At 42.7% G+C, this 20,947-nt stretch overlaps 2 protein-coding genes across 2 annotated transcripts; both read left to right on the top strand.

Moving 5' to 3' along the window:
* The first annotated feature begins 157 nt into the window (after positions 1–157).
* Positions 158–10,687, top strand: vgll2b (vestigial-like family member 2b). The gene is made up of 4 exons (XM_061844571.1): positions 158–279; positions 1,902–2,274; positions 7,520–7,966; positions 10,644–10,687. The coding sequence occupies exons 1-4, from the start codon at positions 193–195 to the stop codon at positions 10,685–10,687; spliced, it is 951 nt and encodes a 316-aa protein (XP_061700555.1). The 5' UTR covers positions 158–192.
* Positions 10,688–15,571: 4,884 nt separating this feature from the next.
* On the top strand, positions 15,572–20,729 carry ctsl.1 (cathepsin L.1). Its single transcript, XM_061844298.1, has 9 exons — positions 15,572–15,589; positions 16,612–16,753; positions 16,904–17,011; positions 17,501–17,643; positions 18,142–18,339; positions 18,422–18,613; positions 19,133–19,298; positions 19,376–19,481; positions 20,516–20,729. The coding sequence occupies exons 1-9, from the start codon at positions 15,587–15,589 to the stop codon at positions 20,613–20,615; spliced, it is 1,158 nt and encodes a 385-aa protein (XP_061700282.1). The 5' UTR covers positions 15,572–15,586; the 3' UTR covers positions 20,616–20,729.
* The last annotated feature ends 218 nt before the right edge of the window (positions 20,730–20,947 follow it).

Below are 20,947 nucleotides of genomic sequence, written 5' to 3'. Positions count from 1 at the left end.
CTTGCGCAGTTAAGTGCATGTCCATTCGGGCTGCCGCTCTCTGCTCCGACCGCCGTCCGCTGCGGTTGCCTCTCCCGGCCTGCTCACACGCAAACGCGCAAACACAACACGCACAAACGTGGAATGTTGCCACCGTTTTGCCGGGGAAAGTGGCATTTAGAGGAAGAGTGAAGAAGACTCCGCTCGTTTACCATGAGCTGTTTGGATGTTATGTACCCAGCCTATGGACATTACACCTCATATGCAGCCAACACTCCTGCTTTCATCAACACGCTACAGGTAGGGCTAATTCTCATCACATTTCATTATCGTTATTATTACTTTACACAGTAGAAGTTATCTCTATTTATCTCAGGTGTGCACATTGTAAAAGGTTTTGGCGAGTGTGCAGTAATAATATAATATAGATATATTATTATACACTTTATATATTGTACAGAACTATGTATCTGAAGCTATATACAGCTTATCATGTCTAGCAACATCTGATCTGTCTCTCTCTCTCTCTCTCTCTCTCTCTCTCTCCTGTACACACACACACACACACACACACACACACACACACACCACACACACACACACACACCACACACACACACACACACATATATATACATACCCATAGACAGGTCTCTGGTCTTCATGTTTGCTTACCAGCAAAAGCAGTTTACACAAGAGAAACCCAAAGCCAAACATGGGAGCAACTTGTCCCAATACTTTTGCGCACTTGAAAAATTGGCGGCCTCGAGCAAAAGTTGCTCTGTTCCATGTTGTTTAACACATTTACATGTAACTACCCTGTAATAACAACTGGAATCATGGACTTTTGCTCATGCTCATCTATTGATCTGAACCCCAAATGTTTTTAGTATACATATATATTTTTTTGCATTTTTTCCAATACTTTTGGAGAGGAGTGTGTGTGTGTGTTCATATTAATCTACTAGGTTAACATGGTCAAAAATTGATCCCTCTTAACAGCTTTGTTGAACTTTTTTTTTTATTAAAGAACTTTAACGCATTGGGTTTCATCTGTTTTTAAGTCAGATGCCGCTCTCTTTTAACAATATTGTTATTTTTCATTCTGAATTTGTATTTATTACACTGACAGTTTTGTCTTATCTATTGTAAAATTCCTGCCAGGTCGCTTTTCAAAAACAGAGATTTTATATCGCAATAAGCTTTTAACTGGTTAAATAAATGTATTTATACGCTGCACATGTATATTCACGTCAACGGTACATTTACAAACTGCATCAATTGTTATCTACGTGGTCCAGGGATACCGAATATATTTTAATATTCCATATTTTAATTGAAGTTTCCCCAGTCTTTAGTATTCCTAAGTCAGATCACTCTCACCCAAACACACAATACATCTAGCTACAAATACAAGTACTACATTTGCCTATACTGTACAGCTATAGCTTTATACATCCAGGCATATTTTCTACATACATCTCCATATCTATTTTGCGACAGACATCTCCAGGTATACATCATATCTACATATATGGTACGGCTATTTATTGGCGGACACCCTATGTACACACGTGTCTATACTGTAAATCTGTCTAGCTATAAATGCCTGGATTTTCACGTCTGCAGAGCGGTATACAATATCTAGCTACCTCCATACTGTAAATATATCTTTGGATCTTTCTAGTTATTGACATTTATTTCTCAACCTTTCTTCAGATATAGCATACCGTCATACATGTGCACCTTCAATTAAATCGACATGTTCTGAGCTATTTATGTAGTATGCAGTACTTTACGCTGTATAGCATTAGCTCTACATTACAATAAATGATATAATAAATAGCTCAGAACATCTATAAATGTCTAAACAAAAATGAAAAATATATGACACCTGTCTCAATTTGTTTCCTTGATGGCAGACTCCCTCTGGTGTGAGCAGCACTTCACCTCCGTGCCGGGATTTTATGGACGCTCCCAGGGGTCCTGAGGGAATGTCCGCCGTCCAGGGCACCGTCGGCGGATCGACGACTTCGTCCTCTTCGTCCGCATCATCGTCTTCGTCTTCCTCTTCCTCCTCGTCTTCCTCCTACACGCCGGCGGCCCCGCGGCCCGACGAGGGGCCAAAGGACAAGCAGGAGGGGCCCGAGGCCGAGTACCTGAACTCGCGCTGCGTGCTCTTCACCTACTACCAGGGCGACATCAGCAGCGTGGTGGACGAGCACTTCTCCCGGGCCCTCAGCTCCTACATGGACAGGGAGGGCAAGCGGCGGGCTTCGGAGCAACAGGTGGCCGGCACGCCAGGTATGGATGAGCGTTTGCTACACGTGGATTACACATTAATCACAAAACGGGAGGGATCATACTCAGGTTTTGTGTTAAATTTCAGGAAGCACTATAAAAATGAACATATTAAAACGTACAAGTGAATTTAATATCTTTATAAGAAGATGATGGCTGCTCGTTTAATCTACAACTATAATGACAAAACTATCTCAAAGAAGTAACAATATATGTTTGCTATTTTTATTGCTATCCCAGCTAATAGGACTAATCCAGACCGCTAACCTATAAATGAGAGGGACGTAAATACTGCGTCTTTTGGCTCAGATCTTAATTCTGGGTCTGAGGCTTTAACCATGCAGGGATGTGTAAGCATGAGAAAGATGCTAAATGAAGTATCATTCTTTTTTTTTTTTTTTTTTGGTCATAGTTGTAGTACAGGGAGTTCCTAGTTAAGTCGCTACTTAACTGAATTTCGACTTAGGTCAGATTCCACCGTTAAAGTCAGAATTTACATAAAAATGCTTTGCATAAAAAACAAATACGTTGAAATAAGGAAAATGGACATACTTAGCATTAGCATTAGCATGGAGAAGAAGAAGGGGAAGCTGTGCTTAGCTATCGCGAAGGAACCTGGTCCTCAATCCTCTCCATCTCGATAAGTATCAAAGAACCTTGTTTTGGGATCATTCTATCCGACATCGGAACGGAAACCTTCGTCACATGTGCTAAAATTCAGGTTTTGTCTTTGATAATTGTCACCACGGTCGACCGACTGAAGCCTTGGTGGTGTTGGTGTCTCTCCTTTCTCCAATTGTTTTATGAACTTGAGCTTCGTTTCCATGTTAATGGATTTTCTTTTGGCTGAAAAAGTGTTGCTAAAAGACACTGCTTTCTTCTTTGGGGCGATAATGTCTAAAAAGGAGGGCAAAAAAAATGCAAAAATACGAACACAGACAAGCATTAGCCGGACAAAATGGCGGATGGGGGACGGGCGTTGTAAAGCTGAAATGTCTTAGGTTGAGGCCGTCTTAACCCGAGGACTCCCTGTATTTGATTGAGAGGTAACAGCTGAGCAGGGTGTGGTTTCAGGGTATTCAGTGGCGACGCCCACAGAGTTTGTGAGTGGAAACAAAGGTGGCCACTGAGCATCACCATCTGGTTGCAATAGAAATACAGATAGACCGCATGAAGGCATAAAAATGAATTTATTGAGAAATTTTCATTGATCAGATGTGGTGAATGTTTACAAGTCAAACGGAGTCCTCAAACACTATCAAGTTACTATACATTTAGCTAGATTTTAGGTTCATACTTATAATTCATGCAATATTTCTCACTGTTTGTGAGTATTTTGTGTCTCTATAGATCCGACGACAAGAGTTTTGAGATGGACTCACAATGTAGGATTTGTAAACTTACATTATGGGCTACACTGCCAGAAAAAGACCCAGAGTTGTGTGACAAAAATCTGCCCTAAGTTAAAAAGAATGAATTACCGCTGTGTTGCAAAGTCAATTTATTTATGTGCATCCAATGTGCAATCCATACGATGTGCTAACAATAATTTTTAATCCAAAATGCTGATCCATTTGAGAATTTCAGAACCTTAAGTGTATTCAAATGTTGAAGTATCTTCAAAAAGTTAGTCCTGCTGTTGTATCACTGTCATAATGTTAAAAAAAAACGATCCATCGGCATGTGGTCTTTCTGACCTCGTTTTTGTAGCGCGTCACGTCGATATGACACGGCGCAGCTGTCCTCACAACAGTTGCTGCGTTTGTAAGGTGGCAAAGTCATTTATGTGGCATCTTTTGGGCCACACAGGATGAACATCAGACAGGTGACTCGGCTTTTTGTAATTCTCGCACCTTGGAAAGAACAGGATTGTAAGGGGTCAGAGGTAATGAGGGTCACGGGAGTTAGAGGCAGTCCAAGGGTGACTTTAATGACTCCATGGACTTGAAATCACAGCTGGACCGCCAATCAGTTTTTCCACAATGTCAAGTTCCAAAGTAATACTGTCGCCTTCCTTGAGTCTACATGACACACAATATTTATCCTACTATATAAAACTAAAATAGAGCAAATGTCCTCACCCTTTGATGTCTGATGACAGAAGTGTTGTTTTTAAGGAAGTGGAAAAGCCTGCCTGTTATTGTGCTTTTTTTGGGGGGGACACCCTTGCCTGTCATGCAAGTAGAACTGTAAGTTTTTGATTTGTGTCTCAATTTATGAACAACAATTCGATGCGTGATTACATTTTTCATACATACATTTCTGTAATTAATAAAAACCTATGACTACAACTAAACACGCGCCCTTAACTTTGACTTGGTATTGATGAGACTCGACCTAAGTGATAATTCTTGTTTGTTTACTTTTGAGAATTTCTGTTTTCAAAATAATGTGCCATTAATTTTCTCCGTGAAAGAAGTTATTGTGCATAGTGCGAGCAAAGCTGAGAACCTACCAGCAGGCCAGAGGCCACCTAATTTAATTTAGTTTGGTCTAAAAATAGGTTAAAAGGGGACATTATATTCTGTTTTTAGTTACATTTTACACAAAGCACCAATTCAGTTAGAATTGGGGTTTATATTTCATAAAAAAAATGTAGTTTGACATTGTTAATTAAAATGTGTTGAAAAAAACTTTTTTGCATTGTGATTAATTACTTGTGACTCATTGCAGTTTGTGCGACTTGGCCACCGGGGGTAGTATAATCCAATCATGCAGACACAAACGAAGCAGAGTTTCACAACTACTGTGCCAGTTATAGTTAGTATGTGACACTAATACTTTTTGGGGCCACAGACAAGGCCTGTATTGTTGTATTGGTTGTCTACAATATGTTTAAGCACCTTTTTTTTTCAAATATCCTTTGACTAAAGTGTTGTAATATTGATGCTATTTACTAGCCTCTTTTTATTCAGCATTAAGCTAAGCCAATTTTCCTCAGGCAAAAACAACTACATTGTTTAAAATACACAAGGTGGAATTCTCTTTGTTTTATGTTTAGTTTGACGTTGAAGTTCAACTGGGAATGGTGTTTAACAGCTCGAAGCCTCTTTTAAGACGTGTTCAATATTTGCAAAAGTTGCTTATTTTGAATTGAAATGAGCTCAATGCCACCATACAGTGCTCCGATCTCAAAAATTAAAACAAAGAAAAATGATCATACGACGGCTCATATCTTGAAAAGCTCATGATTCAAGTCACTCATGTCTAAAGGCATCGCTGCATCTGAAAAACATCAAAATACTTAAAAATCACAAAAAGTGGTACAACATTTATGACCACGCTTTTGTGACACATCATTACAGTATGCCTCACAACAGATGCTATGTTTGTACACGGCGCTCAGTACCCAACCTCGCGGCGGGCGTATCCTCCTTCAAAGACGACGGCCTGACCCCCTCCCCACAATGGCCGCCGTCAGATTTATGCCCCGTGTGATCGGACACTACCCCTCGCCGCGCCGCGCGGTGTCCCTTTTCCAGCGGAATATCTAAATATAAAAGTCTACTTGCTTAAAATGTATAATGGCCCGCTGACATTCTGTCAAGGGCAAGGAGGAGGAGGACGGGAGTGGCGGGGGGGACGGTGAAAAAAACAACAGGTGGGGGTGTGGGGGGACTGGAGAGAGGGGCAGCCGGCGCTAGCACGGGGGTCACTGGTGCGCATATGAGCGTGTTTTAAGAATTTCACGAGGGGCGAGTTGACATGGAAGTGAGAGATGTCACCGCAGGCAGCGATTTAAGAGTCTTTGGGCTGCCTCCAGGTCACAGTGTCTGCCTTATATAGGCGGCATTCTGGGATATAGGGTCTTTCTCTATCTCTCTACCCAACTCTCTCTTTCCCTCTCTCTCTCTCTCTCTCTCTCTCTCTCCTCTCTCTCTCTCTCTCTCTCTCTCTCTGCATTATATGCGGTTGTGTTTATTTCTGTGTCTTGTTGGAGCTAGCGCAGTGTGACAGTATGATCCAATGGGGAAGATATCTGGGCAAGAGGGCTAAGCCGTCATGTGACTGCCATCTACAATTCGCCATGCACCCACTCCTCTTTTTAAGCCTCGTTTTCCATGAGCGGCTGCCGTTCAGTTTTCACGCCGCGATTTTCCGCAATTCCGTTTCCGCTTCCATTGAATGGTGAGACAGTAACTGGTTGTGGTTCAAATATTAAGACTTGGCACATGTATAAAAGTTGAAGCTGCTTCTTCAAGAGATGGGCCCTTGAGCAAGGCATCAGACCCCGAAACCGTGAGTGGGGAACCTTTTTCCTGTGAATTCCGCACGTCAGCTGTCATTTACCAAATTCAATGAACGCCCTCTTATAAAAGTGCTTTGACCAGGATGCCATGGAGTGATCTTTTGTATGCGGTTGACCAGTCGTGCTCCTTCCAGGCAGCTCAAAACACTGCCCTTCGAATCGCCACAGGCTGCCGCAAAATGGCTTCCATCGATCACCTACACGCCGGGTCGAAACTCCTTCCGGTACGCAAGCACAATGTGATGCTCAGGAAACAATCCATCGAACCACCGTAGTCGACGGGATCGCCGGCTACAAACCCGCCTCCTGTAGCCATATCCAAAAGACAATTCCCGCGGCCCGTGACATCGACGCTATCACAACTCTGTTCGGCCTGGCGTCACAAACTCAATCAGCATCGACTCGACAACAACATCGTTGATAAATGCCCATAGTGCGATGTAGCCCCCGCACGATACGCGTCATCTTTTCAATTATGCTCAAAAACCGACCACGCTGATGGTGGAAGACCTGAGGATCGCCCCGGCTGATGTGGCTCAATTTCTGGACCTTGATACAGAATAACAACCGTCGTACTCGGCTAGAACAACATCTTTTTTATGCAGGCAGGAGGCAAATAATTGAGTATATCAAAGACGTCATCGATTAGTCGACCTTACCTTCGTCGATGTCAACAGAACATCTGAAGTTGCTCAACCCTAACTAGAAATGTATTTATTTATTGATTCGACGGGGAATCATCACTTTTGTACACTAATTAGAACGGATTGCAGACATCCTCCAACATTCTTTGTTGAAGTCACTGCTGGGTTTCGCGTTCTTGCATTGTTATGATCATTTTATCGTTTCATATCATAGAAAGTTGAACAGAATTTACATGGTGAGCTCATTCACCCACAAAGAATGATGAAAATGAATACCGTATATACGTGCGCTATTGTACTGTAGTGTCAGATGTTCACGTGTATTCCACCACATTCTCTCCATCAGATACGCCGTCACCGAGCAGCCGACGAAGCTTCCCTCCATCCTTCTGGGACAGTAACTACTCGTCGCCTCAAAGCCGCGCACACTGCGAGACGGCGGCTCCTTCCTATTCCATGGACCCCTACGCGTCGGGGTTACACCCGGGTCTGCCGCACCCGCACGCTCATCCGCACGCTCACCCTCACTCCCACCCCCACCCCCACCCGGCGGATAGCTGGGGATACACCCAGGCTCAGGCCTACGGTCCGCCGAGGCCTCTCCATGAACTGTACTCACCCTCTGCGCTGGAGCCCCACTACGGGCCCCTGCTCATGCCCGCCGTGCGGCCGGCCCACCTGCCCGCCTTGCCGAGCCACTACGAAGTCAGCAAGCTGGAGCCCACGGCCTCCTGGCCCGGCCTACTTCCCCCGGGGGACGTCAGCCAGACGCTGGCCCTCAACATGGATGCAGGTAAATGAAATACATCCATCCATTCATCCATTTTCTCAGCCGCTTATCCTTACTAGGGTCGCAGGGAGTGTTGGAGCCTATCCCAGCTGTCAACAGGCAGGTGGTGGGGGACACTCTGAACTGGTTGCCAGCTAATCGCAGGGCACATAGAGACAAATAGTCGCACTCACAATCACACCTAGGGGCAATTTAGAGTGTTCAATTAATATTGCATGTTTTGACGATGTCACTTAAAGTCGCAAGGTGTCATGATCTATTACTAACGCAGTCGTAGTCACAATAACGGTCAATCATCGTTTGAAGATAATTTCTTGGAAATAATTATATAAAAATCACTTGAAAAACAGTAAGTATGGCGATAAGTGTGGATGCCTTTTTGCGTCGCTACACAAATTAATTGATTGCGTGCCATTTGGGACATCAAAACATGATATGTCAGTTCTGCCTTATACGGAGGACCCCTTTATCGAGGAACCATATTAAGTGACTTGTCTGAGACTTCAAAATGGACCAAACACACTGCACTAAGAATGCAATATGCAGAACTGACGAGTCCAGCGCATTTTGCCTAACAACGTCCCCATGGGCGTTCCAACGTTTGAGGTTGTACTGTATTTCAATAAGTCCCCGAAGAAAATCCTTAGACATAATGATAGCAAGTAGCCTCGCATGAATATTAAAGCACATACTGTAGGTCCCATTTTTTTGGCTATACATATTAGAGTGTCACTCAAACATGTACTAAGACAAATCGGTTTTGTCATACGATTTTCCAGACAAAGCCCCTCTGACAGCTACTTCTGTTTGTCTCAACTTTGCATCTGCTTTGTCCATATATGGCTAAGACCCCCCCCCCCCCTTTTACTCTGCTTTGGTTGGTTGCTTCCGTGTGGAAGACCCACACCAGTTTGTTATCTTGACATTGGTTGCTCGGGAGACAAAAGGGAAGCTCGACGTCTTCACTGGTGGCATAGAAATTTGAAAACCCTGATTTGCAGAAAAATGCCTGGAATTCAGGAATTGATCATTTTAATTCACATTCCAGATGTTGACTCAGGCACCTTAGAGACAAATACTAGAAAAAAATGCAAAATATGTGACCTAAAATGTAAAGAGCTTGTGCACGTGACGTCACCATTTTTACGATGCCATATTGCAGGTCAAAAAGAGCTGCTCGACAGTGTGGTGGGTATTGAACCGGAGCAGAATAATCAAAATGCCCGAGACTTTTTTTGCTGTTGGTTGTTACAACAGACGAGGCAGATATTCAAAGAGGTCATTCTGTAGAATACCAGCTGAAAAGACCAGAAAATGTCAATGGATTTCGGCAATTAAATGTGATAGATAGTGCCCAACCAAATACACACGACTGTGTAGCGATCACTTCAGGAATTATTCTTCAAAAGCTCAAATTCCCAAGAAGTATTTATAATGCCAAGTTGGCTCATTTGAGAACAATGCGTAAAAAAAAAAAAAAAAAAAAAAACAACAGTGAGTCATCTCCAATGTACACAGAAGCGTGTTGCGGCCACATCTTAAACTTCGGTAAACTTCTCCCCGACAGACATTTTTTTTTTAAATATGCATTGTTCTCAAATGAGTCCAATGTGTATTTAAAAAAAAAAAGAAAATGAACCATCGGTCACACAGAGGTTTAGGTAGGTTAACGTGTGGCCGCAGCACGCTTCCATGTACGGGGGCTGAAGCCTATCCCAGCGGTTTATTGTCTTTTTTTAAATAGGCATTGGACTCATTTGAGAACAATGCACATTAAAAAAAAACGTCTGTCACGGAGAAGTTTACCGAAGTTTAACGTGTGGCCGCAATGCGCTTCCGTGTACGAGGATCCGACTTGCTGTCTTTTTTCCCCCCAATCATAGTTAATGAATGCCAGTTTTTGTAAAACCAGGGGTCCTTTATTTAAATATTGGTATTTGTATTGAAAAAATCTGAGTGGGTCCCTCACTATGTGGGATTTATTCTTGATTGAGAACAGATCCAGCAACGAAGTATTTGTATGCGTCCAGACTTTTCTACGCTTTCAAACTCTTCCGTGTAAATTTCGACGACTTACTCACCAGATACGTGTGTAGAGCCAGTTGTCCAAGACAAGTGGAAGCGGGTTAACAGTCCAGTTTCTTATCAGCCAAAACATCTGACTTCGGCATTAAATACGGGTCCTCTTTCCCAAGTGTCTCTCATTTTTCCACGTACCTTCGTTTCTTATCACCTTTCTAAATGTTTAACGGTATTGGACAAAACTTTGGGCGTCGTGTCGTCTCCAACCGACTTAGCATTGAAGAATGCTTTGCTAGACCGGCACTATTGCCAGTCACGTGACTTCGGTGACGTGGGTGCACGAGCTCTATACAAGTGTGTACTCGTGCGGTGGCAATTGGGGCGGTATCGTGATATTTCACTGGCAATATTGATTGTGTCGCAATACAGCAAGTAGCGATGATCGACGGATGCGGCAAATGTCAGACCCTTAGCGCACGCTCACTCTCTTGCGTACGCGTCGAGTGTCCATCCCCCAACGCACCAACACATGCACCTTGAATTCACCAGCCGACACTTCTTAGAGAGAATGTTTGTCTTGAATAAGCTCCATGACAACGCGTGCGCCGCCGTTTGCCGACTTCCTTCTCATCACTCTTTCTCCTTTATTGCTCCTCAGGCCTGCAGCAGCACAAAAAAGGCAAGGAGCTCTACTGGTTCTAACGAGGCCCGCAGTCACAGTGACCACAGCCAATTAGTCCCTGGACCTTCTCCGCTATTCAATAAGCGTGTCCCCTTTTATCCCATGCATTCATACACACACACACACACACACCCTCGTGCCCCCCCCCCCACCCCCGACAGGATGCAGCTTGGCTCCAGGTGGATACGAGTGCACCACGGAGATAACGCGTAATCCGTACCGCCTTCCCCGTGTCCCTCTCCCGGGGCAGACCCCGGCATGAGGGGGGGTGGGGGGGGTACGCCATGTTGGACCCAGACTCGAGTTGATCGAGGGACGGACCTGGAGGGGGGGCGGGATGAGCGGCTCCAGTTTGCCTGGTTATCTCCGTTTCATGCCTTTTGTTTGACGCTACGCTCACCCCCCCCCCCCCCAAAAAAAAGTCATATGAAAAGATGGAGATTTTTACTTTGTGACTGAAAAGATGGTGTTTCTATTTATTGTTTTTGTTGTTGTTGTTGTTTTCTTTATAGGCCAGTGCTCCTGCAATGATCGTGGTTGGGTTTCTTGTGTTTTTCCAAACAAAGTGACCACACACCATGTTTTTTTTTTTGTTTGTTTGTTTCGTTTTTTTTTGGGGGGGGGGCTTTTTTGATCCATTTGAGGGAAAAATCATGACAACATTTTTTTTCAGGGGCTAAATTTTGTTCTTTGAATTTGTCCCTTTTCACTCTCCATACTATTAATCAGGACCCTCTCTTTTGTGTGCGTTGTTTCTTTCTCAAATTATTTTGTGTTCAAAGAGATGTTGATGTCAATAAATATTTTTATGGTAAAGTGGCACATTTGGCAAGTGTGTTGAATAGCTGGGAGGATGGATGGATGTATAAGTCTCATTTAAATGTAGTTTTTAGTGTATTTTTTGTGGAGTGCGAGATAAAAAAAAACGTCACTGTATATACTGTGTAATAAAAACTCAAAACCATCATTCATAAATACTTTCTATAAAACGGTCACGCCAAACACATCACAACAATTAATAGCCCATATAAAGTATCATGCTCATGCTTCAGCTAGAGATATCGATTTACATGACACTTTATTCCATCCATCCATTTTCTTTGCCGCTTATCCTTATGAGGACCACAGGGTGTGCTGGAGCCTATCCCAGCTGTCAACGGGCAGGAGGCGGGGTACACCCTGAACTGTTTGCCAGCCAATCACAGGGCACATAGAGACAAACAGCTGCATTCACAATCACACCTTGAGGCAATTTAGTGTCCATGTTTTTGGGATGTGGGAGGAAACCGAAGTACCCGGAGAAAACCCATGTAGGCACAGGGAGAACATGCAAAGTCCACAGAGGCGGGTCCGGGATTGAACCCGGGACCTTAGAAATATGAGTCCAACGCTTTACCAGCTGATCCACCGCCGGTCCTGATTCCATTTTGACTTTTTTTTTACATCCACTTAGTTTTAATTGGTTCTGAGAAAAGACTTTTTAATAATTTATTAGTAATGTACAAGTTTAATTTAAATTTGGTTTTAATTGTATTTTTCCATCGGGGGCATTTATGGACTGCAAGATAAATTAAAAAAAAAGGTCACTGTAAATATTGTGTATTAAAATCTCAAAACTGTCACTCATAAATACTTTCTATAAGACGGTCACGCCAAACACAGCACAACAGTTAATACCTCATAAAAAGTATCATGCTGATGCTTCAGGGTAGAGATATTGATTTACATGACAGTTTATTACCACATTTTTCCTGATAACACAAACACAACAACAACAACAACAAAATCAAAGCGCTACTTCAATTTTCAAAAATGCTATTACCGAAATCGGCCTCCAAATGCGGAATGACCCTTCCGTGGCAGAGCGATGACAGCGCTCGCCACCAAATTGGCACGGCGGGGCCTCCGAAGCAGGGTGCCACGTGACTGCCCCCACCCCACCCCCCCTCCTTAAAAAGGCCTTCCATTTTGAATTCCTGCTTGCATTCGCACTTTGTCGCCTATAAAGTGGCAACGAGCGCCGAATGCCAGCTATGCGCAACCGGAGAAGACGCCGGGCACGCCAGCTATGCACCCAATGTTGTTGTGTTATTGATCCGATAATCAGATTATGCGCTGAGGTATGCCCGCCGAGACCGCTGTCACCGTTTAGCGGCTGTTGTGTGTGAATCCTGCCTTGCTCATGAGCCGGCTTTGTGAATGGACTCTAAGCCGGGGAAATATGTACAGTAATGACATTAAAAGAGTTTACCATCACGGGCTGAGCATCTTTTTGGGCTTGACACGGGATTGGGGTTTGTACTTTTCGCACCGGGCCCACCGGGATGTACTTTGCTGTTACAGTTGCAGTCACAGCTATTATCACATTATGGCAATAAACACAATGCGGCATCTATAACTGCTAATGTCTATTATGCAACCCCAGTGGAAACGGAATGAGTGCAACATTTATTTGGATTGAGATTGTCCTGCAAATCCACGGCGGATGATGTATCCTACTGATTGCCAATTAAATAATGAATGCGCTGTTATTCAATTATGACTGATTGGTTCAGTAACACGAAACATGTCAAATTCTGCCCTCTAACGCTCGATTTGCGCAATTGCAATTTCTCGGCCTGTTTGAAAAATCAATTCTTGAGAAACAACAACTCAATCATGTAAATTGGTAATAATATTGATATGTATGGCTATACAGTTGAAAAGCCTGTTGCTATAGTAATGGTGGTACATTTAATATACTTTGCTCTTGCTGAAAAATATGTATTGACAAATAAAATGGCATTGAAAAATAAAATTGCAGTTAAATAGATTGTATTAAAGAATAAAATATATTTTATATAATTTATTTTTCAATTAATCTTCTCCTCTTTTTCTCATCTCTTCTTCTGTCATATTTTGATTTCAGTTTTAAGTTTTAACTTTTTCCTTCCTGCTTTGGGGTGAGTGTAATAAAACGAGATATTGTGGTTGTTTAATTTTGAAAAATATGTACTGACAAATAAATGGCATCGAAAAAGAAAAGGACATTTAAATGGATGGTACTAAAGAATAAAATATATTTCACTTGATTTATTTTTCAATTCATCTTTTCCCCTTTTTCCTCATCTCTTCTTCTGTCAGTCTGCTATATTTTTTTCCTTCTTCTGTCATGTTTTGGGTTTAGTTTTAAGTTTTTACTTTTTCCTTCCGATTTTGAGGTGAGTGTAGAAGAAAAAGATTTTGTGGTTATTTCATTTGGAATTTTACATGCTTTCGTAAGTGTGTCCTATAATCCTCACATGACGTCAAGTGCACAGTACAAGGCCAGAAAACCCGAAAACAAGGTTGCTTCCATTCGGGGAAGAAAGGGTTGCGTCATCGCATCCTTGCCGCTCAAAAGCCACAAAGTTAATGTTTCATTTTCACATTTACGACGCAGTTCTCATGACTGTCATGTGGATTTGCGGAGAAACAAATAGTGAAAATCTTTTTTTTTTCTCACACCAGTAAACATTTTGTTGGGAAATTTTGCTGCCTGCTAGGAAGTTGCATCGCTTAGCTCTACTGGGAAGGCCAAAACGTGTTGACTCATTTATTTTTCAGTTTTTCAATTATATTTCAGTATGACTAGGGGAGTTAAAATCTCGCCACGGTCCTGTTAACTAAACTACTTTTTTAAAAATTCCATTTGTTACGTTAACATAAATTACATGGTATTTCTCATCCATCCATTTTCTTTGACGCTTATCCTCACATGGGTCGCGGGGAGTGCTGGAGCCTATCCCAGCTGTCAACGGGCAGGAGGCGGGGTACACCCTGAACTGGTCGCCAGCCAATTGTCGGGCACATAGAGACAAATAGTCGCACTCACAATCACACCTAGGGGCAATTTAGAGTGTCCAATTAATGTTGCATGTTTTTGGGATGTGGGAGGAAACCAACGCAGGCATGGGGAGATCATGCAAACTCCACACAGGCGGGGCCGGGATTGAACCCGAGACCTCAGAACTGTGAGGCCAACGCTTTACCAGCTGACCCACCGTGTCGCCCATTATAACTATAAGAGAAAAAAAAACAAAACAAGACAAAACACCTGTGGAGTTTATTCGTTAGCTGCTCAAATTGCTGAAGTTTTACAATATTTTTTGTTTCATCTTTTTCCTTCATATTTTTACATTATATTTATATAATATTTAATATATTTATTTTATATATATTTTACCTCCAAACTGCACATGCACGGAAGCATAATTTTGTACTTCTGTTTTACTATTGCGAGCAATATAGAAAGCAAAGCATGACTTGAGAAAACTGTATCGACTGTCACCCCCGCCCCCCGCCCCCCAACTGACCTCGAGTAAGTGTGCTACAGCGCTAACTGAACTCTGCACATACTAAATGATGGAATAAAAAAGAAAAAAAAAATCAGGAGAGAGTTCAATGACATCTGTGTACTGTAAATGTTCCTCCTGTCGCAGCATCTTCAATCATGTTTGAAGTTTCCATGCCAACAAATAAAAACCCAGCAAGTTCCAAACGAGACTACTAAAGCAAACTCCACTGTACACTGATTTCAGTATTTTGCTAATCTTTTAGACATCTTCAATCGTAAAATTGAGTTATGTGGAGTCAGGGTTGAGGACGTCCGGGTACTGGACGCTGTATTTGATACATGGAAAGGAAGGAAGTGAATGCTCATCATTCAGGAAGCGAACTGGCTGAAGAAGACAAAAAAGATGAAGTGGGAATGGCGACCGGCAGCAGTGGAAAATGGAGGACTAGCTTGTTGAGTTTAGAGTTCATATAATGCATCCGAGTCTTACAACAAAATACACGGATTGACCTTTGCTAAAAACCACGCAGTCAGTTAAGCAATCTAATCCAGCTGTAGTATCCGTAAAGGTAAAAGGAAAGGTGTGCCACTATCATGAACAAAAATGGTAACATCATGCTACTATTGATGTGAGGCTACGTATGATCTGTGGCATGAGCAATATGAGTCAGATAAGGTCAGGAGGTCAGCTACATACGTAGCACCGTAATTCGCGGCCTATAGAGCGCACCTGGTTATTAGCTTCACCCAGTACATTTGTAAAGGAAATACCATTTAGTACATACATACGCCGCAGCTGTGTATAAGCCGCAAGCCACATTGAAACAAGAGACATACGGTACACAGAGTTACGCTAGTGCCGCCTCGCTAATGCTAGCACCGCTGCGCTAACACTAACGCAAATGTCGTGCTAATGCTAGCGCTGCGCTAACGCTAATGCTAACGCTAGCGCCACGCTAACAGGGTCGGTTAAAAAAAACACACTGAGACACGGCAGTAACATGCTAGCAAGGCGCTACCAGGGATGGACTGGTAAAAGTCACTTCCTCGGCTCATATATTCCACCGCTGTAACTCTTCCCTTTTCCGCTCGAGTGCCCGCTTGCGACCGTTAGAAAAAAAATGCACAAATTAGCCGCATCACCGCATAAACCGCAGGGTTGAGCGTGTGAAAAAAGTCGCAGCTTGTAGGCCGGAAATTACGGTGGAGTCCAGTTAGACTGTTGCTTTTTGCTGCCAATTTGCAATTGAATGATTTGAACGGACTGCACGGCGGTTGACTGGTGAGCACATCCGCCTCACCCCGGGTTCCACACCTAATATATTTTCTCAGAAGCAATACAAATATAGACGTTGATTTCATTTTCTTCTCTTTATGCCTGTCATTAGTTCTCAATTGTGGAAGTGTTTCATGGGAACAAATTGGACATTTCAACAGAGTTTACCCAAAAAAAAAATAAATAATACTTTGCGGTAAACAAGTCATATGTAGCCGTAATTATGTCGCCAAAGTTCTGCTGACTGATTAGCTTCCCAACAGAATTGCATCATAAAAAAAAAAAATTAAAAAAATATCAGTCATGATATATCATTTCCCCATTTCAATGATTGACTGCGGAACATTTTACAGGCTGCTGACAGCCACCTGACTGAACGCGCTGCAGGTCATATACGGAGTCACTATATAACAAAAAAATCGCTGAAATCGAGCCCGCCGTCGCCTACGGAACTTCAACTCGCTCACTCGCGCACACACGCCGACACTGAAGCAGGTAAGCAACGACAAAAACGCAAAAGGGGAAATTGACAACTTCTGTGCTGTGAATCGCATGGATGTGCATGGATGAGACGAACACGCGATGACTCGACATCTTGATTGAAACTTCGGAAACAGCAATTTGTGAGTTTTGATTTCACGACAGACGAGATGAAGTTGCTGCTGCCGCTTGCTGCTGCTTTTCTGGCCGTGGCCGGCAGCGCCAGCGTCTCTCTGGAGGATCTGGAGTTCCACGCTTGGAAGCTCAAGTTTGGTGAGGAGACAATTTCATTTTGTTAGATAGTCAGCAACCATTTGTTTGTGTTTTTTCAACCATCCATCCATCCATTTTCTTTGTGACTTATCCTCACGAGGGTCGCGGGGAGTGCCGGAGCCCCTTGTAAGGATAAGCAGCAAAGAAAATGGATGGATGGATGGATACCACTTCACAAGGGTATTGATTGCACCAAAATTCTAAAATAGAACCAAAAATAGGATGTTATCGCCTGCTAAGGGTACAAAGTACAAAAAAATAATATGTATTTGAGCTTCCAAGACAATTAACTATGCAAAAATGTTATGAAAGGGTTACTTGTCGACTGCTTGAAAGCTTTATGATGGTTAAAGTTCAAATCCAAGGATGGATAAATTGCCTTTCCATTATTTCTTATGGGAGCAATGTACTTGAGATAAGTACACTCACCCCACAACGCAAAAAGTTCAATGGATTCATCATGAACTTTTTCTCGTTCTGTTTGGTCAGGGAAGTTCTACAGCTCCCCGTCGGAGGAGTCCCAACGCAAGACCATCTGGATGAGCAACCGTCGACTGGTCCTTGTGCACAACATCATGGCCGATCAGGGCATCAAGTCCTACCGCCTTGGCATGACCTTCTTTGCCGATCTGGTAAGAAAACCAGCCAACGGTTTGGTCGTCTTCACTGAATTCTGTGGGCGTGGTCTGGCCAGTGCCGTCAGGGGCGTGTTCTGGGCCACGGGTCTGGGGGGATCTACCTCTGACACAGCTGCCACTCATTTGACTGTAATTAGACCAGGCATTTACGTTGGAGTTTTGCCAGTTCGTTGTGTTACATTTACTCCATGTTGGTCTTGTGTCAGGCTATCCTTTGTCACAGCGATTCTGTGGCCTTTAAGTCTGACCACGTCTTGTCAAGATTCTTAGTTTGTATCATAGTCATTGGACCTCGTTTCATGTTTTTGGATGCTGCCTATAGTCTAGCGTTTTTGTGCCTCTGCTCCACCTGGTATCGACCTGTTTGCGGAATAAATCCACTCCGATCGTTATGTCGTTGCCTGGAAGTCCTGCATTTAGGTCCGCCCCCTTGCCGCTGGATCATGACTAATTCTTATCGAGAGAATGCTAAAAGTGTCCCCTCCCGATCAGGAAAACGAGGAGTACAAGCAGATGGTTTCCCACAGATGTCTCCGGCACTTCAACACGTCCACACCTCGGGGCGGTTCCACATTCCTGCCACTGCCCCTCGGAGCTGACCTTCCACAGACTGTGGACTGGAGGAAAAAGGGATACGTCACTAAGGTCAAGGATCAGAAGCAGTGCGGCTCTTGCTGGGCCTTCAGCACAGTACGTACGACACCTCCCATATTGCCTTCTGCCAAACCGTGGATGATTAACTTTGTTCGTAAATGTTTGTCGCCTTGTTCAGACGGGGTCTTTGGAGGGTCAGACCTTCAGGAAGACGGGCAAGCTGGTGTCTCTGAGCGAGCAGCAGTTGGTCGACTGCTCCGGCGAGTTTGGCAACATGGGATGCAACGGAGGCCTCATGGACGACGCTTTCCGCTACATCCAGAGTAACGGGGGAATTGACACGGAGGAGTCGTACCCTTACGAGGCTGAGGTCAACTCAAATTGTCTCTCCGCGGTGCTTTGTACATTAGCAAGTATCGGAGACGTCACAGCAGTGTCAGGATTTTGTCGCCTCAGCCTTTCATACGCCAAAGTTTCTGCTTTTCACAATTTCCTTGCACACCCCCAATGTCTGACCTCGGTTACGCCTCTGTTCCTACCTTGGATGCTTTGAAATTCGCGGGTCTACTTTACTACCGAATATCGCGGCGGTACCGAGACGTTCTTGATGAGAGCGCACCTTAGTACCCCCTCGTGAACGTCCAAAGATAACAGCAAAGATTTCTTTTTTAAAACTCATGAAACATCAAGTTAGAGTAGAAACTACTCAGGACTTTACGAACTTTGGGTCTCAAATTTGTTTTTATTGGGATAGACAAAACTCTTGTTTGAGTTGAGAAATGTTTGGGAAACCTCGGCTCGACCAACTTGCAACTGTAACTCGTGCTGTGTCCAGTAAGTGAATGCAGTCATTCTTGCCCCCCACGCCCCCCACCCCCTTTTAAAATAGAACGGAAAGTGTCGCTACAACCCAGCCAACATCGGCGCCACATGCACGGGTTACGTCGATGTGAAAAGTGGCGACGAAGGCGCGTTGAAGGAAGCCGTGGCGACAGTCGGCCCCGTGTCGATCGCGATTGATGCGTCGCATGAATCGTTCCAGTTTTATGAATCAGGTGACTGATGCTAGTATTGTCAAAAAGATTAATAAAAATAATATTTGATCTGACTGTATTTTTGCGCTTGTTGACAGGCGTGTATGACGAGCCAGAGTGCAGCAGCACTGAGTTAGATCACGGAGTCCTGGCTGTAGGTTACGGCACTGACAACGGACGCGACTACTGGCTGGTCAAGAACAGGTAATCTCATCGACAAATATATTGCAATATTTTTACACTGATCATGACTAGGAGTCATTTAAAAGATGTTAACGTAAACGTAAAAACTTTGTGGCAAAATGCATCGCAAACCTAACCTTTGGTGAGTACCTGTTGCAGTTTCTTAAAAGCCCGAGATTTTTTTTATCATTTCCATATTATAGTTCAGTTTCAGAACCCCCCCTAAAATATACATATATATAACATATAAAAAAATTATAGACATAACATTAGAAATATATACTGTGTATATATATATATATATATATATATATATATATATATATATGTGTATATATATAAAATCACCATGTTTATCATAAAAACTTTGTGGCAAAATACATTGCAAACCTCACCTTTGGTGAGTACCTGTTGCAGTGACTAAAAGCCCGAGGTGTTTTCTTTTTAATCATTTCCATATTATAGTTCAGTTTCAGAACCCCCCCCAAAAAAATAAATAAATAAATAAATAAATATAAATATATATATATATATATATATATATATAAACATTATATATAATAAAATTAGAAATATATATTATAAATTAAAAATAGATATGTGTAAAAATAATAAAATTATAAATATATAATAATTAAAAATAATATTTATTGAGAGAGATGTAATCACCATGTTTATCGTAAAAACTTTGTGGCAAAATGCATCGCAAACCTAACCTTTGGGGAGTACCTGTTACAGTGACTAAAAGCCCGAGATGTTTTTTTATTTTTAGCATTTCCATATTATAGTTCAGTTTCAGAACCCCCCCCAAAAGTAAATAAATAAATAAATATATATATAGTATAATTAATTATTATAATTATTTTTGGGTCGTTTTTGCTAATAACGACCGCAAACTCAATTTAGGTGTCGGTCTTCAAAAATTTATTTTGATTGTTAAACACCGAAAAGCTGCCTATAATTTTCTTGCCGTGGACCCAATGCGGAATCAATATCGTGATTATGATTGTGTTTTTGAGCAGCGTGGTTGAGTTTTGTGTATTGTTTTTTCCCAGCTGGGGTCAACAGTGGGGAGACAAGGGCTACATCATGATGAGCAGGAACAAACGCAACCAGTGTGGAATCGCGACCTCTGCGAGCTACCCGTTAGTGTGAGCGGGTCTGGAGGAAAAACCAATCCCCTTTCGTCTCCTTCTCTCAGGTTGCACACAATTCAGATTTTCTATAGGATGAGGGGAAAACTGTGCCATTAAACATCATTAATCTTGACAGCAAACTGGTATTTTTTTAAAGGAATTCTGGTATGGAATCTAAAAGACAATGTGTCAAAATAAAGGAACGTGGTTCATATTTTTTTTTTCATATTACAAAATATCAAACTGATTGCCAGATGACCTCGTGCAGCTGCGATCTTTGTTAAATTTCCAGATCTGTTCAATGAGTTCAATACATTTTTATACTTCAAAGTCAAGGTAATCTATGCCTAG

This window comes from Syngnathoides biaculeatus, chromosome 15, assembly GCF_019802595.1.
Source record: "Syngnathoides biaculeatus isolate LvHL_M chromosome 15, ASM1980259v1, whole genome shotgun sequence".
NCBI lineage: Eukaryota > Metazoa > Chordata > Actinopteri > Syngnathiformes > Syngnathidae > Syngnathoides > Syngnathoides biaculeatus.
The sequence above is the reverse complement of the archived record's forward strand: the minus strand, read 5'-3'. Positions and strand labels throughout refer to the sequence as shown.

Coding starts and splice junctions, on each gene's coding strand:
- vgll2b (XM_061844571.1), top strand. CDS start 193: ATGAGCTGTTTGGATGTTATGTACCCAGCCTATGGACATTACACCTCA. Junction 2,275..7,519: donor TTCGGAGCAACAGGTGGCCG/GCACGCCAGGTA, acceptor TCTCTCCATCAG/ATACGCCGTCACCGAGCAGC. Junction 7,967..10,643: donor GGCCCTCAACATGGATGCAG/GTAAATGAAATA, acceptor ATTGCTCCTCAG/GCCTGCAGCAGCACAAAAAA.
- ctsl.1 (XM_061844298.1), top strand. Junction 18,614..19,132: donor CGTACCCTTACGAGGCTGAG/GTCAACTCAAAT, acceptor CTTTTAAAATAG/AACGGAAAGTGTCGCTACAA. Junction 19,299..19,375: donor GTTCCAGTTTTATGAATCAG/GTGACTGATGCT, acceptor GCTTGTTGACAG/GCGTGTATGACGAGCCAGAG.